This window comes from Panulirus ornatus, chromosome 2, assembly GCF_036320965.1.
Source record: "Panulirus ornatus isolate Po-2019 chromosome 2, ASM3632096v1, whole genome shotgun sequence".
NCBI lineage: Eukaryota > Metazoa > Arthropoda > Malacostraca > Decapoda > Palinuridae > Panulirus > Panulirus ornatus.
This window is the reverse complement of record NC_092225.1, coordinates 29,832,205-29,847,383: the sequence shown is the minus strand read 5'-3', so window position 1 is coordinate 29,847,383 and position 15,179 is coordinate 29,832,205. Positions and strand designations below refer to the sequence as shown.

The 15,179-nt window shown below is 42.3% G+C and overlaps 1 protein-coding gene across 13 annotated transcripts in view; it reads right to left on the bottom strand.

The window, feature by feature from the left end:
* Positions 1-795: 795 nt before the first annotated feature.
* The window catches only part of LOC139755380 (band 7 protein AGAP004871-like), a 628,824-nt gene continuing 614,440 nt past the window's right edge, over positions 796-15,179 (bottom strand). For 12 of the 13 annotated variants that reach the window (XM_071673690.1, XM_071673698.1, XM_071673706.1 and 9 more), the window contains 3 exons: positions 10,530-10,608; positions 9,381-9,482; positions 796-7,891 (listed from right to left, as the gene is read on the bottom strand). In XM_071673690.1, the coding sequence (XP_071529791.1) occupies positions 7,799-7,891; positions 9,381-9,482; positions 10,530-10,608 (274 nt within the window). In that variant the 3' untranslated portion in view covers positions 796-7,798. The remainder of the gene's footprint in view (positions 7,892-9,380; positions 9,483-10,529; positions 10,609-15,179) is intronic. The other variant, XR_011714087.1, reaches the window with a different exon arrangement.

Sequence of the window (15,179 nt, the reverse complement as noted above, 5' to 3'; positions counted from 1 at the left end):
CCCTACCACAAACGAGTTAATTAGCAACGAAAGAGTCTTAAAAGAGGAATAAAGCAAAATCCCACAGTCATATATCCTCAAAGGTGCAACAAAATTCTATAAAACTGAAATATCAAACTTAGAAGAGTGGCGTCTTGTATTCTAGACATATACCCACAATATTCACAGTAAGGTCACTACACCAGAGCCTCCTCTGCACCTCATACACTCTCCCACCGACTCCTGAACTATGGGCCCGTAATGTTACCCCTTGGAATCATCCTGAATTTCTAATGCCAGCACTTCTCATGTGTACTACCTTGGCTCATTAATACATACAGCAAATAACTTACCTCCTTACTGGAGTATATGAAACGTATATTGTGATCACTCAGCATCACAGGGCTGGTCACAGGCCGAGAGGTCTTGTGTAAATACACCAGTCAATGTAAACAATGTCACTGGGTCAACTAGCAGAAGGAAGGGCGACTCTGGGAGGGGCCGTCACTCATACGACATTCACATCCTAGATGGCGTTAGTGGCGGAATTTGACGACAGCATACTGTTCTTCCCTACGTTATGACGTCTGCAAAGCGATGCTAAATAACGAGACAGAGCTAGTCAACATCACTTGGTAGACTGCTCATTTGTTAACCATAGAAAATATTGATGTGGCTAAAAATAATAGTTACTGATGTGGCTAAAGATGATAAAGTTATTGACGTGAAAATTTTTAATATAGTTTCTAACATCCTTTTCATGTGACTGCAGTTGACCACTGTGTTTAAATATGGGAATTAAGTAATAACACAATGTATGTACATGCTGTCTTTATATTTCCATAACATTACACTTGTGATTTGTCTTACCATTGATTGTGTGACCAAAAAAAAAAAAAGCATCATAATATATTCAAGTATACAAACATTATCTATATTTGTCTCTAGATGTGCAAGTCATTATATGGTGTACACAACTGGGTATTACCTTCAGTGCATCACACATTTACGTAGAACAGATCCAAACGGTCTGTCAGTGATGTTGATTATGTTGTCCCATATAGAGTGTGTGCCTGGACACCTATGAGATATTGTTCAATATATAAATATATCTTAGGTTGTGCGATTTGTGGAGATGGTCAAGAAAAAAAATAATTAGGTGGTGGGGGTAATGATAGATAAAAACGTTATTGGGAATGGAGGGTGCACAAGAATGTCATTAAATCAGGTAATGTACAGGTTTTTTTTTAGAAGAGATGGTTGTACAGGAGGACTGGAAAGGATTAGAAATATTATGATGGCCAGGTAGACGGTAATGTCGGGAGAACTGGAGAAGATGGTAAGGAATAAGTGAGGAAAAATAAGAAAATATGACATGAGGAGAGATAAATGAAAGTTTGTAAATGCTATTAAGAATTAGGAAGAGTGAGTAACATTCTGGGGAAGGTAGGGAAGACCAGAAGCGAAACTTGGGGGGAGCTGATAGGGAAGAAAAGGTAAAGAAGACTTACATAAGAAAGGCAAACTAGGGAAGAACTTCTCTTGCAAAGGTGAAGAAAGATGACGAAAGTATGAAGAAGACAAGAAGGAAGATAAGCACAAGACAAGAATGAAGATAAGCATAAGACAAGAAGGAAGATAAGCATAAGGAAAGAGGAAGTCAGAAAATCTGGACGTTGACAAGATGTGACCACATACAAAAAGCAGTTGAGGAGAGAATAGTCTGGGACATGTAGGCATTTTGTGATGGTGTGAACCTGGAGACGTTGGTTTCATTCAATGAATCAACAGAATGTAAGAGTGAAGAAAGCAAGAAGCTCTTAAGTGGATTCCGAGGTTTATGTTTCACTTCAACGACCTGGACGAAGGGTTGAGGACAAGCGATTTTAAGAGGCTGTGTGTATCTGATCCACTTTATGGAACTGGGAACCGGTTTATAGACAACCATCAGGGAGAAATAAGGAAGAACATCGTTTGAAGGTATGTGGAGACTGAGGGGACTGGCAGGTGATGAGTTGTATCAGTAAAATGAACCACTTCACCATGATGGAAGGTTAGGCCAGAAGGTAGACTGGAAAGAGAGGCGAGGTGAACTGGCAGGAAACTAGTAAAAGGTGAGGAAAGACGAGGATGACAAGAACAGGGCTAAGGGAAGTAGAAAAGATGAAGGGGAAAAAAAAAAACCTAGGAGAAAAAACGCTTGATGTTGATGCTTGTGTAAAATCTTAAGGAGAGAAAAAAACACAAAGATATGATTTATTTTGGCTATCAAAGTCATATGAAGCTGACCAGCATGACACCATCTCCTCAGGCTAAATGGCTACACGTATGAAACAAATTTACATGAGTTGGTCATGAACGAATTCTACTTGCAGACACATCATATTCTGATATAAAATCTGGAGAAAGTAACCACGTATATATGACAGTGTGTGGTTCAGACGTCACCAAACACTGGAGCCAAAGCCATATACAGTACTAGAGAAATACAAGACAAAAATATATAGCAAAATGAGCACTGAAATAAGGACCAGTACTTGTTCAAAATATGCGTGTACGCTCCTGGAAAATGGAATTTTGATCTTAAAATTAAAGAAGCATTTGCAAGTGGGACTTAAAAGTATATTGCTACATGTTTCTATGCAAGGAATTTAGGAGACATTCATAGAGAGGGCATATACCTTGTATGTATCTGAATGGGAACAAAAGATCATACGTAAACTTCAATAAAGTATCTCAAACACAAGAAAGAGATTTTCTTTGGTCCAAAGTAACTCTAATTAAAAGAGACAGAGAATATCTTTCCACATGTGAAGCTATACACAGAATGTCTGGGAGTGGATCAATATAGCAGAGACAGTTCATAAGATCACAGTGTTACATAATCAATGGCTGTAAACAGTTCATTCCGAAAATCCTTTGTGTGGTAATCTGATTGTTTTTTTATGGAGTGTACCAACAATGGACAGGCCAGTTGGTTTGTACGAAAAAGAACTGTGGAGTTGACGTAGGTGTATGGAATGGTACGTGGAAAGCGAAGTGGATGAGAGACTAAAGTGACATGAATATGAAGGAAGCGGGTGAAGGATTAACTAGAGAGTATATGAACGAAGGTAAGGGAATGAAATATCTGAAGTGTACAGACACAAAAGCGTGTGGAAGAAGCATTACAGAATTACAGGCATAAACGTAATAGTAACAACATAGACGTGGAGGGAAACTACGAATATCAGGCACGATGTATAGTAGAGATAGTAAACTGCAGTGACCTGTATAATGTATGAGAATAATGCATGTATGCAGACATGACTAGTTTTCTCCACTTTATGAATAAATACAAATATATCATCAAACTGGATACACTCTAGATCAGGAATTCGAATGACAATATCTTAAGGAAATGCAACTCAAACTACTGAAGAAGACAAGAAGACTAGAAACGAGAATATGAACACAAAACTAGAGAAACAGGAAAGAGAATGAAGAGATACGTCCATACACGTGATTTTGTGAAGAAAAAAGGAAGAAAAATACACCAGTATTGCAAATGAAGTCCTGGATGTACAGTGAGTGTTTGAAGACGGTGACTGAATGGAAGGAGAAAGTGCTGATTCTGCTCAGCAATTTTGTACAACTGAAACCATCAAATTCATAACGTAATATGAGTTGAGGGGATTTCGTGTGTGTGTGTGTGTGTGTGTGTGTGTGTGTGTGTGTGTATCCACACAAACAAATAACAGCTTGAATTCATTCAAATGAATATTACATTTTTCGAGGATGTTCCAAATATTTGATTAAATAGTAAACCTAATTAGCTAACAATATTTCAAACAAACTAATGAGCTATGATATTTATAAGTAATTCATGGCCCACTGCCCATGAGAGCAGTCACTTACAGTAGCACATCTATCCTTATGAACACGACTGAGTGAGCGATCACCATGGTTGGTGAATACATCATGTTCTCTTCCTGGTCCGGGCGTGTACCTGACGCCCCTGAAGACCGACATACATTGTGTTCACCTCGGTGCCTTTGCCAACTTTTTCATGGTATTTTACTCATTACTTACACATATCACTAGATTTTTTTTTTTATGGAGGTGTTCTAACAATATTACATATGAAAAATAGGAGGACCACCCCCTCTTTTCTTTTTCACAGGGGGGGGGGGTCTTAAACTTCCGATTATAAATCTATTCAACATATTTGCACAATGGTAAGGAAGATCTCATCATTTAGAACCATCACAGAAGGTAATCATATGTGTTGAATCGTTAAATACAGAGTAAGGCTGGATGTACACAACCCTGCCAATCCCTCTCTTACAACTTGTGTTTCTCTGATAGACAAGTCATAAAGCTTTGTGTTGCTGGTATAAGGAAGAATTTATATATGAAATTGAAGGAACAGCTTACAGTACGTGGAGTACACACCAGCACTGGTATATACTCTGGAAATTTTTGATAAGGAAAGAAACTATATTCTATGCGTAAAATGATTTTTTGCACCAGAGATCAATTTACCCTCAAAATGAAAATGTAATAATGCTCTACTTGGTATATAGTTTTTCTCCACTGTTAACCAGAATATTTTACAAAAATATATGGGGTTTACAGCATTTTTTTTTTTACAGCTCTATCCTGTACAAATGGTGTCATTACAGAAAATGGAGTTTGATACAGAAGTTAACTTTCGTTCACAAATTCAGACACTAAAAAAAAAAAAAAAAATGTTTAAAGACGATTTGTCGTTTGAAAATTAATCTCACTGAAATTCGTATGAGATCACCTTCCAAGTTTCTCAGAAGGTAATTCATGTGTGAGACTACGACCATAGCAAGTAGGACAATGTGACAAAATAACTTCATGAGTGAGCAGGCATTTTTTTTTTTTGTGTGAGTGAGCATTCCCTTCCGTCACTCGTACAATGAAATGTATATTGTTCTCCACTCATATCGCAGCTGGTGATCGTCTGGAACTCATACAATTCATGAGGTCAAAACATGAGGTACTGACTGACATCCACTGTTGGCTTCTGACCTTATTTTCTTTGGTGTGTGACCTTGGCCGGAGATTATATGACATGATGCTCATGTGTTTTTACCATCAATTTACCTTTAAAAATCGTCACAACAATCATAGTTTTCAGTTGTATTTTTTTTTTTATATAATTCTTCAGTCTATGGAGTATAACTTATAAGGGTTTGACTATTCTAGAAATTGACAAAGAGAATCGCATAGCGATCTGACCTTTTTAGAAATGATATAGTAGTAATAACTCTATTTTTATATTAGGGTCAATAAAATAAATATATATTTATATATATATGTAACTCTGTTTCACTCAGAATATAGATACCGTATGTAGGCAGTGCCATAAAATGTGCCCATGATGAGGCAAACGTGGACTTACGTATTTTATTTATTTTTTTCCATATAATTAATGTATTCTAAAGTCTACCGTCATCAATAAACATATATACAAATGCTGGTCAAGGTGGGAACCAGAGATGGAAGATTCGTAGGGATGAAGGAGATGAAAAAACAGGAGGAGGTGCCTTACCAGTGGGAGTAACTCATTCAAATACAGTCATTCCTCAGCCCAGACTATCAACAGATGATGACAGGCTGTTAACCTGTCATTATGACAGGAGGATGAACGTGGTCTTCTCAGACCTATGTGGCTGTGGCACATCTTTACAGTCAGGCTACGGCAGATGTTCCAAACCTCTGGGTACCGAAGCATCAGTTCACATGTTTGGCGAATGGTTCCGCTTGTTGGACAGCCTCTCTCTCTCCCTCACGGACAGGTGCCATCTCCTTGCCTCATGCGAAGGAAAAGGAAGATGGAGAAATGGGAAGGAGCGATATCTAAAGAAGGGGGATGACTTGGAGACTCTGTGGCTCATCAAAGACGCGACTTAAAAAGGAAATAGGAAGGCCATTAGTGGGAAGAAGGAGAGGCTACCTGGATAAACTGAATCCTGCCCGGCTTGTGCCTCTAAGAGTGTCATCAACTGCGCCATCTATGACCGAACGGCAGCCATGGGCATCAACCAACTCACAGTTGAGGCAGCTCTGAGGGATGATGTCACAAACTCTTGATCTGTCACTCAGACCCGACGACGGTGGTAAATAACATGTAACCATTACAGAAACACTGGCTAGAAGTAAGAGCCAGTTGGCTAGAACACTTGAAGGAAATCAGCGTAACGAAAATATTAAATGAACAAAATTCATGACGTACGTTTTAATATGTATGTTATAGTAATTGCAAATTAGTGAGAGCACAGTAAACCCCCTTCATTCTCCCTAAACCAACATGAATAATTTCTGATATAAGGCTAATTATCTCGTGTTCAGGTGAAAGATTCTGAAGAATAATTGTATAATTTACTGAAGATTAAATTATACAAGAATGAATCCTCTTAATGCACTACCTCTTCGGATATCGAATCATATATTTCATGATAGAAAACATATGTCAGTAATTTCAACTACATAATGTTATATACACTCCGTTCGAGGTGTGATGCATCTCTCAACATCTTAACATAACGCATTACTCGATGAAAGTTAATCTTCCCAGGAAAAAAGACACATCTGTAATTAATCATTCACGGATTAATCCTTGAATAAGATGAATAACAAAAACAAAGCCGAGTGCACGTCATCAGTGCGCCTGATGATCATTTTGATCAAGAAGAAATGGTACTGATAGGTCCCTGCTACTTAGTGCACTGAAGCCTTGAAGCTAAAGGAGTCTTAGTGTGGAATCATCATAACAATAATAATGATAATATCAATAATAATATTAATAATGACAACAACAGAGAGAAAAAGAAACATAGATGAACAACTTTATTGGTTGCGACTGGAGCCAAATTTGCATAAACTTTGCTTGTAAAATTGACTACAATTTTCCTGTGTTGCAAACCAGCCTTTACTGAATGGACATTTATGTGAGAACTTTGATTTGTACTGTTTCACTGCTAAATGGTAGCCGAGATCTGATTCGCTACTGAGGGATACAAGTGGCTATAAAAATCTTGTATAATGATCTCACTGCTTAAACGTTTAACACATAATGATGGAAAAACCCTTATAAAGTTAGAGTAACGAGAGATCTATGTCTTTTGACATGTTCGGTTACAAGGAGAGATTCCTGGGCAGTTTGAGCCGCCTCATCAACCAAATCTATGACATGGGCCACGAGAAAAATGACACTACCAGTATATCCGAGCTAACCCAATCACCTCATAAATGAAGGAGTTACCCCTCGTAGGGTCGCATGAGACACTGTACGTACGTCCTCTATCAGCACGACGAAGGGGAAACTCTACCAAACACACCACGAAACTGGTCGCAGGAAATCCCAACAGAACGCGCTAAGGTACACGGATCACGATAGCCAGACTTTAGCTGAGCAGATGAAACGCCATCGCAAGCCATGACTGGAAAGAAGGTTATCAGAGTGAGAATAATGAAGAGTTACGTTTGGTTCCGGGAACAGACGGGTAATATGTGAGGATTAGGTTGGGATCTTAGCCAGCATTTCAGTGTGAAATAAAAAGGATAGCATCTCTGACACTACTCTACATTGATCTCCATATTCACTCTCACCAGGTTGCTAACAAACTCCACCAGTATATCTCGAAAACAGATCACTGTAATTCATCACGTAATATATATATATCTCCATGAACTATACTCTATTTTGCTACTGTATAGGCATCTGTCTATGAGCTTTTATTTATAGCGACGTATAAAAAACCTTTCAGAAACAGACATTCAGGGAACACGTCTTGAAGACTTGTAGTCACTCCTTGTTGCCCATGAAGTGCTGTAAGAAGTCAATAGGAAGAGGGAATATGATGGTCGAATTTTTCTCAGCAGAAATTGTGTTGAGCGTCTGCAAGAGAAAGAAAATGGTAAGTGGATTACTTCCATGTTATAAGTCTCCGAGGTAGGAGAGATAAAGGATGATGATAAAGATATTACAGACTGTTATAAATGAGGCTGAAGATACATTTGCTTCAAAAAGATACATATTGGAAAAGACTTTGTGATCATTTTCCTATATTTTGCGGATAAAACAAGCACAAGAAATTGCGAATATTATGTAGAATTCTGAGAGGAAGACACATGAACAAAGGACATGTACATCTTATTTTGTTTGGTAATTATAAGGTCGTACCATGGTCATACATAATGGATGCTTCATCTATCAGACAAAATTAATCATACAACAGTATAAGAGAAAATTATGCATATCACAACTCAAAACCAAAGAAAATGGAGTGAAAGTTAAAGATCATATCAATCATTTGTATCTAGTGACTACCTGGAACTTAATCTGTGAAAGCAAAATTCTATAAATGCCAGCATGAGAGAGTTCTAAAACAGAGGCTGGAATAATGCGAGCATGAGCGCCTTGTACGTGAATTTCAATGTCTATTTATCTTTTTGAGGAGACTCAAACTTTATATTATTAAAAAAAACTGTCAACATCTGAAGGTCATCCATGTTGAGCATGCACATGGTCATGGCTGAAAGGAGGTCATGTGTCGTAGGAAAACCTGATCTACAAACTACCTCAACACTGGCTACCACAGATGTGCGATATTCATAGTGTTGAGGTCATGATGATGAAATGACCTTTGACCTCACGACCCTTTATAGGTAAGGGTCAAGCCTTGGCTGAGCCATCAAACCCAAGGGTCGTAAAGTCATGTGTAAGAAGTTAATGGCCCACATCGTCTTCATATCAAGAAAAAAAATATATGAAATCGTAAGAACATATACTGTTGAAGCCATGAACATTCCCTCCTGAGTACCTTATTAAAGCGATCAAAAGAAAATTGAAAATGAATAAAACTCGAAAAATTACGCCATGTACGTCACACTGATTACTTAAGTGAATTTCCTGTTTACAGAACACCAAAGTGATTAATGTGAAAATCAAAAACAAAAAGTCTTCATCCTTTACTTTTGGGATAGACCATTACTTTTCGCTTATGGTTAATGTAGAATTATTACTTTTCACTTATGGTTAATGGAAAATGATTACTTTTCACTTATGGTTAATGGAAAATGATTACGTTTCACTTAGGGTTAATGAATTTAATTAGTTAATTTTTCAGTGAAGCTGCTTCAAGGAATAATTTCCCTTAATGCCACATCTATATTTTGAAATCCCAGCCGCACCTGATCCACCACGACAAATAACTTGTTTGTCACATACAAATGCGCAAGGACAGTGTCTTTATCTAGGACGTCACGGGGTCTTTATCGTCATGACGTCATGCCGAGGTGGTGGTACCACTCCATACCAGGTGGTATCTGGGGGTTACCACCATGACCCACCCTCCGCCTGGAGGAGGGAGGGAGGCACTACCTACCTGAAGGTACCGTAGCTGTAGTGCCGCCGGGGATAGGGAGATGACCTCAGCCGCCTCCTTCAGGGCCCGGGAGGACTTCTGCTCCCCCTCAGCGGCAATCACCTGGAAGCACAACACACGAGTGAGTGACCAACCGTCTTCACCTGTGCCACGCCCCCTGGGGCGAGCTGTGGCACGACTCTACAGAGGGAGTAGTGGAGTGTGCCACGCCCCCTGTGGCGAGCTGTGGCACGACTCTACAGAGGGAGTAGTGGAGTGTGCCACGCCCCCTGTGGTGAGCTGTGGCACGACTCTACAGAGGGAGTAGTGGAGTGTGACACGCCCCCTGTAGGGGGTTGTGACAAGTGTGACTCTCCCTGTGGGGACCTGAGTAAAGTGTGACGCCCTTGTAGAGAACTGAGGAGTGTGTGACGCCCTTGCAAGGAGCTGAGGAGAGTGTGACGCCCTTGTAGGGAGCTGAGGCTAGTGTGACACCCTTGTAAAGGCTGAGGCTAGTGGGGCGCTCCTGCTGGGGGGGACGAAGGTCAAATGTAAATAATAATCCAACACTTAAATGATCAATGAAAATGTACCGAACAATTTAGTGTACACACGACAGATATTCCCGTTTTCTTGTGACGACACGGCACAACAGAACATGGGACACATACCTGACTTGGCTGTTACCCGAACCACCAATCCCTAGCCCTACTCTGGCCTCACCCAGCCTCAGGCCTCTCTAGCAGTCTCACCCTACCTGTGGCCTCACCCTAGCTGCGGGCCTCATCTTGGCCTACCCCACCTAGCTGCGGCCTCACCCTGGCCTACCTCACCTAACTACGGCCCTTATCATGGCCTACCTCACCCTAGCTGCGGCCTCATCTTAGCCTACTTCACCCTAGCTGCGACCTCACCCTGGCCTACCTCACCCTAGCTGCGACCTCACCCTGGCCTACCTCACCCTAGCTGCGGCCTCACCCTGGCCTACCTCACCCTAGCTGCTGCTTCATCCTGGCCTACCTCACCCTAGCTGCGACCTCACCTTAGCCTACCTCACCCTAGCTGCGGCCTCACCTTAGCCTACCTCACCCTAGCTGCTGCCTCATCCTGGCCTATCTCACCCTAGCTGCGACCTCACCTTAGCCTACCTCACCCTAGCTGCGGCCTCACCTTGGCTCTGGCCTCCCTCGCGGCCTCAGCCTCCGCCGCCATGGCCCGCTGTAGCTGGACGGGCAGTCGGACGTCTTTTCTGTAAGAACAACGAAGAATGAGGAGGTGTGGGGGGGGGGTGAGGTACGACTGGGGGGGGAGGGAAGTATGTGAGAGAGAGAGAGAGAGAGAGAGAGAGAGAGAGAGAGAGAGAGAGAGAGAGAGAGAGAGAGAGAGAATGTGCGAGTGGCGAAGGAACAGGAAGAAGAAAATACTATAAAAAAGGGTAAAAACGAAGCGTTTATTACACAAGAAGACATTAAGTTCAACGAAGATTTAATTACAGATAAGAAAAATGTTAAGGAAATGTTAAGAAATACAATAAGTTGTAGATTTCCAAACCTGGGTAAGTATTTGAGTAAGATAAGCAGAGACAGTCGGAAATCATGATATATTCCCTAGTAAATTAAGCACGTCGCTGTTCTTGTCAGATATATCCATTATCCGCAAAAGCTGGGGTTTGGGCGAGGCGATTTCACGTCTACTCTGGTACCATGCAGCTGTACGTCAGCCAATCAGAACAAGTGTAAGTTTTAAATGTTGAATCTGTTTGGGTCAGCTGGGGAGCTCGGGTGGCAACGTCATGTTCTCGGACCACCAGCCACACAGTGACGTACTCTGCTCTGATTGGCCGACTGCAGCCGACGGGTGTAGTTTATATAGGAACAAAGATACGTGCCTGGTAACAGCCAGGGTGGGGGGGGGGGGTAGGGGCTGGCCCCACCTTACGTCTGCTCCCCTACCAGGGGATCCGGGGAAGAGGAGGTGGGAGGGGAGGAGGGGGAAGAGGTGGTGGGAGGGGAGGAGGGGAAGAGGAGGTGGGAGGGGAGGAGGGGAAGAGGAGGTGGGAGGGGAGGAGGGGGAAGAGGTGGTGGGAGGGGAGGAGGGGGAAGAGGAGGTGGGAGGGGAGGAGGAGGTGGGAGGGGAGGAGGGGGAAGAGGAGGTGGGAGGGGAGGAGGGGAAGACCCAACTGACACCCTCATAGGTGGTTGGGTGGGGGAAGGGGAAGCGTGAGCTACAGCCCTCTGCTCCCTATCCCATGGGGTGGGGATTGGGGCCCACATCCCCATCCCTAGAAGGGGGGTAGGGTTCCCCACACCCCCTCCCCCCAACAACCTACCCAGTAGGGTAGGGGGAGGTGGACGCCCCCCCCCCCCGCCACGCTGGCCCACCCTAGCTACAAACCATTGTGTATTATAGAATTTCTCTCTTTTGCCTTTTTCTTTTTTTTTTTTATATAGTTTGGTTTCTGGCTTAATGACCGTCAGCTGTTGATAGCCAACGAATTCAATAGCATATATATACACACAGGCCTTGTTACTACTGTGGATAACAGATATATCTCGACAGGAAAACAGGTTTCAATCATACACACACACACACACACACATATATATATATATATATATATATATATATATATATATATATATATATATATATATATATATATATATATATTATACCATCACTAGAGAGAAGCACATACGTTGATTATCATGCCATACACGAGCCTAGAGCAGCATTTCATGAAAACAAACAATTAAATAATGATATAGGTTTCAGATATACAATAGAGGTTGATGAAGCAAGAGCTTATATTACCTCCAGTTCAGCAACAAGGGAGGGTTAAGGGAGACACAAAGGGAGAGGACATGAGGGTGAAAATCCAACAGGAAAGCATGGGAGCGTCATCCCTAAGGACACGACGCCTCATAACTGCATGGCGGCCAATGGGAAGACTCCTGGACTACTTCATGCACGAGAACTGCTGTGTATTGACGGTCGAATCACTAACAAGTCATCTTCGTGGAACACGCATTCATGATTGTTTCAGGTGATTTCATATGAATTAATGAATAATGGCGTCCCACGAGGCGAGATCTTACCACCTGCTGTAGTGGCATGGGGGGGGGGGGGGGTCATGAAGGTATACGGGGAGGACGATAATCCTATGTCTGACCCACATGATCCTCGACCCTAATGGTGCGAGGGGGGTCCGCCCGTTAACCCCTCTCATGGGCTCTGCTTACGTAAGTCTGGCCATTAGTCACTTACGTAACCCCCTCCTTCCCCCCTTTAACCCCCCCCTTACCAACGCCGCCCCCCGCTGCTGTGTGCCCTTAACTAACTCCTATTAACTGAAGCAAATGTTTTGAAGTTCAAACGCTGAAGTCATGACGCCATGAAGTCAATGTTATCGAACGCTGAAGTCATGACGCCATGAAGTCAATGTTATCGAACGCTGAAGTCATGACGCCATGGCGTCGCTGTAGCAGTGGACTGTCGTGCTTCGAGAAGCGGGTGGAAGGTGGTTTAGCTCCATGTTCTCCACCCACCCTGCTCGTGAGTGCGTTACCCCGCCGTGCGTGCACGGTGCACGTAACCTTACGTAATACGGTCTCTTGGTGGCAATGTTGTATGTCTCATCACCAGTGAAAAGTAACGTAACTTCAACGTTATATCTGAAGCAAAAGAGAATCTACGATTCTCTTTATATCAATTGCTAGCTTAATCATTCACCTTATGTATTATCTTAATTATTTATGTATTTTGTTATCGTACCAGAGGAAATAAGTGAATTATAAATGATTATCATTGTAACCAAATGGCGTAATCTTCCACACATGTATCTATTTTCAAACGTGATCGTTAATTTCAAGCGTATATGTTCACCATCGTTAATTTCAAGCGTATATGTTCACCATCGTTAATATTAAGCGTATATGTTCACCATCGTTAATATTAAGCGTATATGTTCACCATCGTTAATATTAAGCGTATATGTTCACCATCGTTAATATCAAGCGTATATGTTCACCATCGTTAATATCAAGCGTATATGTTCACCATCGTTAATATCAAGCGTATATGTTCACCATCGTTAATATCAAGCGTATATGTTCACCATCGTTAATATCAAGCGTATATGTTCACCATCGTTAATATCAAGCGTATATGTTCACCATCGTTAATATCAAGCGTATATGTTCACCATCGTTAATATCAAGCGTATATGTTCACCATCGTTAATATTAAGCGTACATGTTCACCATCGTTAATATTAAGCGTATATATGCTCAGTTAAGGGTGAACAGGACGGGTATGGGTTCTGCAGAACTGTGTGTGTGTTCTAACTTCAGAACAATAACTGTACGATGGGAGGTCATACGAGGGTAGTATGAGGTCAGGTCACACCACAGGTTGGTGGAGTCTGCTGGGGAGGTCATACGAGGGTAGTATGAGGTCAGGTCACACCACAGGTTGGTGGAGTCTGCTGGGGAGGTCATACGAGGGTAGTATGAGGTCAGGTCACACCACAGGTTGGTGGAGTCTGCTGGGGAGGTCATACGAGGGTGGTATGAGGTCAGGTCAGACCACAGGTTGGTGGAGTCTGCTGGGGAGGTCATACGAGGGTGGTATGAGGTCAGGTCAGACCACAGGTTGGTGGAGTCTGCTGGGGAGGTCATACGTGGGTGGTATGAGGTCAGGTCAGACCACAGGTTGGTGGAGTCTGCTGGGGAGGTCATACGTGGGTGGTATGAGGTCAGGTCAGACCACAGGTTGGTGGAGTCTGCTGGGGAGGTCATACTTGGGTAGTATGAGGTCAGGTCACCACACCACAGGTTGGTGGAGTCTGCTGGGGAGGTCATACTTGGGTAGTATGAGGTCAGGTCACCACACCACAGGTTGGTGGAGTCTGCTGGGGAGGTCATACGAGGGTGGTATGAGGTCAGGTCAGACCACAGGTTGGTGGAGTCTGCTGGGGAGGTCATACGTGGGTAGTATGAGGTCAGGTCACTACACCACAGGTTGGTGGAGCCTCCTACTGCTGCTGGACGGTTGCCACATTGTGGGTTAAGTAATGTCTGGTACAGCAGGTCAGTGTCGCCCGCCACGCACGCCTCTCACAACACTTCAAGCTTTTTTTTTTTTTTTCCATTTTTTCGTCCTTTTCCTTTAACTGTTCCATTATATATATATATATATATATATATATATATATATATATATATATATATATATATAGAGAGAGAGAGAGAGAGAGAGAGAGAGAGAGAGAGAGAGAGAGAGGATCGTTTCAGGCTTGGCTTTCGTTTAAGTTAGGTTAGGTTAGGTTAGGTTAGGTTAGGTTAGGTTAGGTTAGGTTAGGTTAGATTTACTTCAGACATACCTTAACTAGCCTAGCCTAGCCTAGCCAAGCATTGCCTAGCCTAGCATCGCCAAGTCTAGTATAAGAACAAAAACAAGTTAACGACTTTTTATGATTCCATATTTGAATGATGAATGATGAAGATTATAATTACTGTTGCATCCACAGTGAACTACTCTTGAGCTAACATAAAATGGGAAATCGAGTTATGTAATCCAAATATTTCTTGTGTCGTCAGCTTCCGACACACTGGTCTAGTGTTGTCAACTTCCGACATATTGGTCTAGAGTGTTGTCAGCTGACGACATACTAGTGTAGTACTGTTAGTCTACGACATACTAGTGCTGTCAGCTTACGACACTCTGTTAGCTTAACGTAGTCAGCTCGAAACACAGTAGCTCAGTGTCGTCAGCTTAAGACACACTCCTGATATCGGAATCAATGGTTCGTTAGTTGTC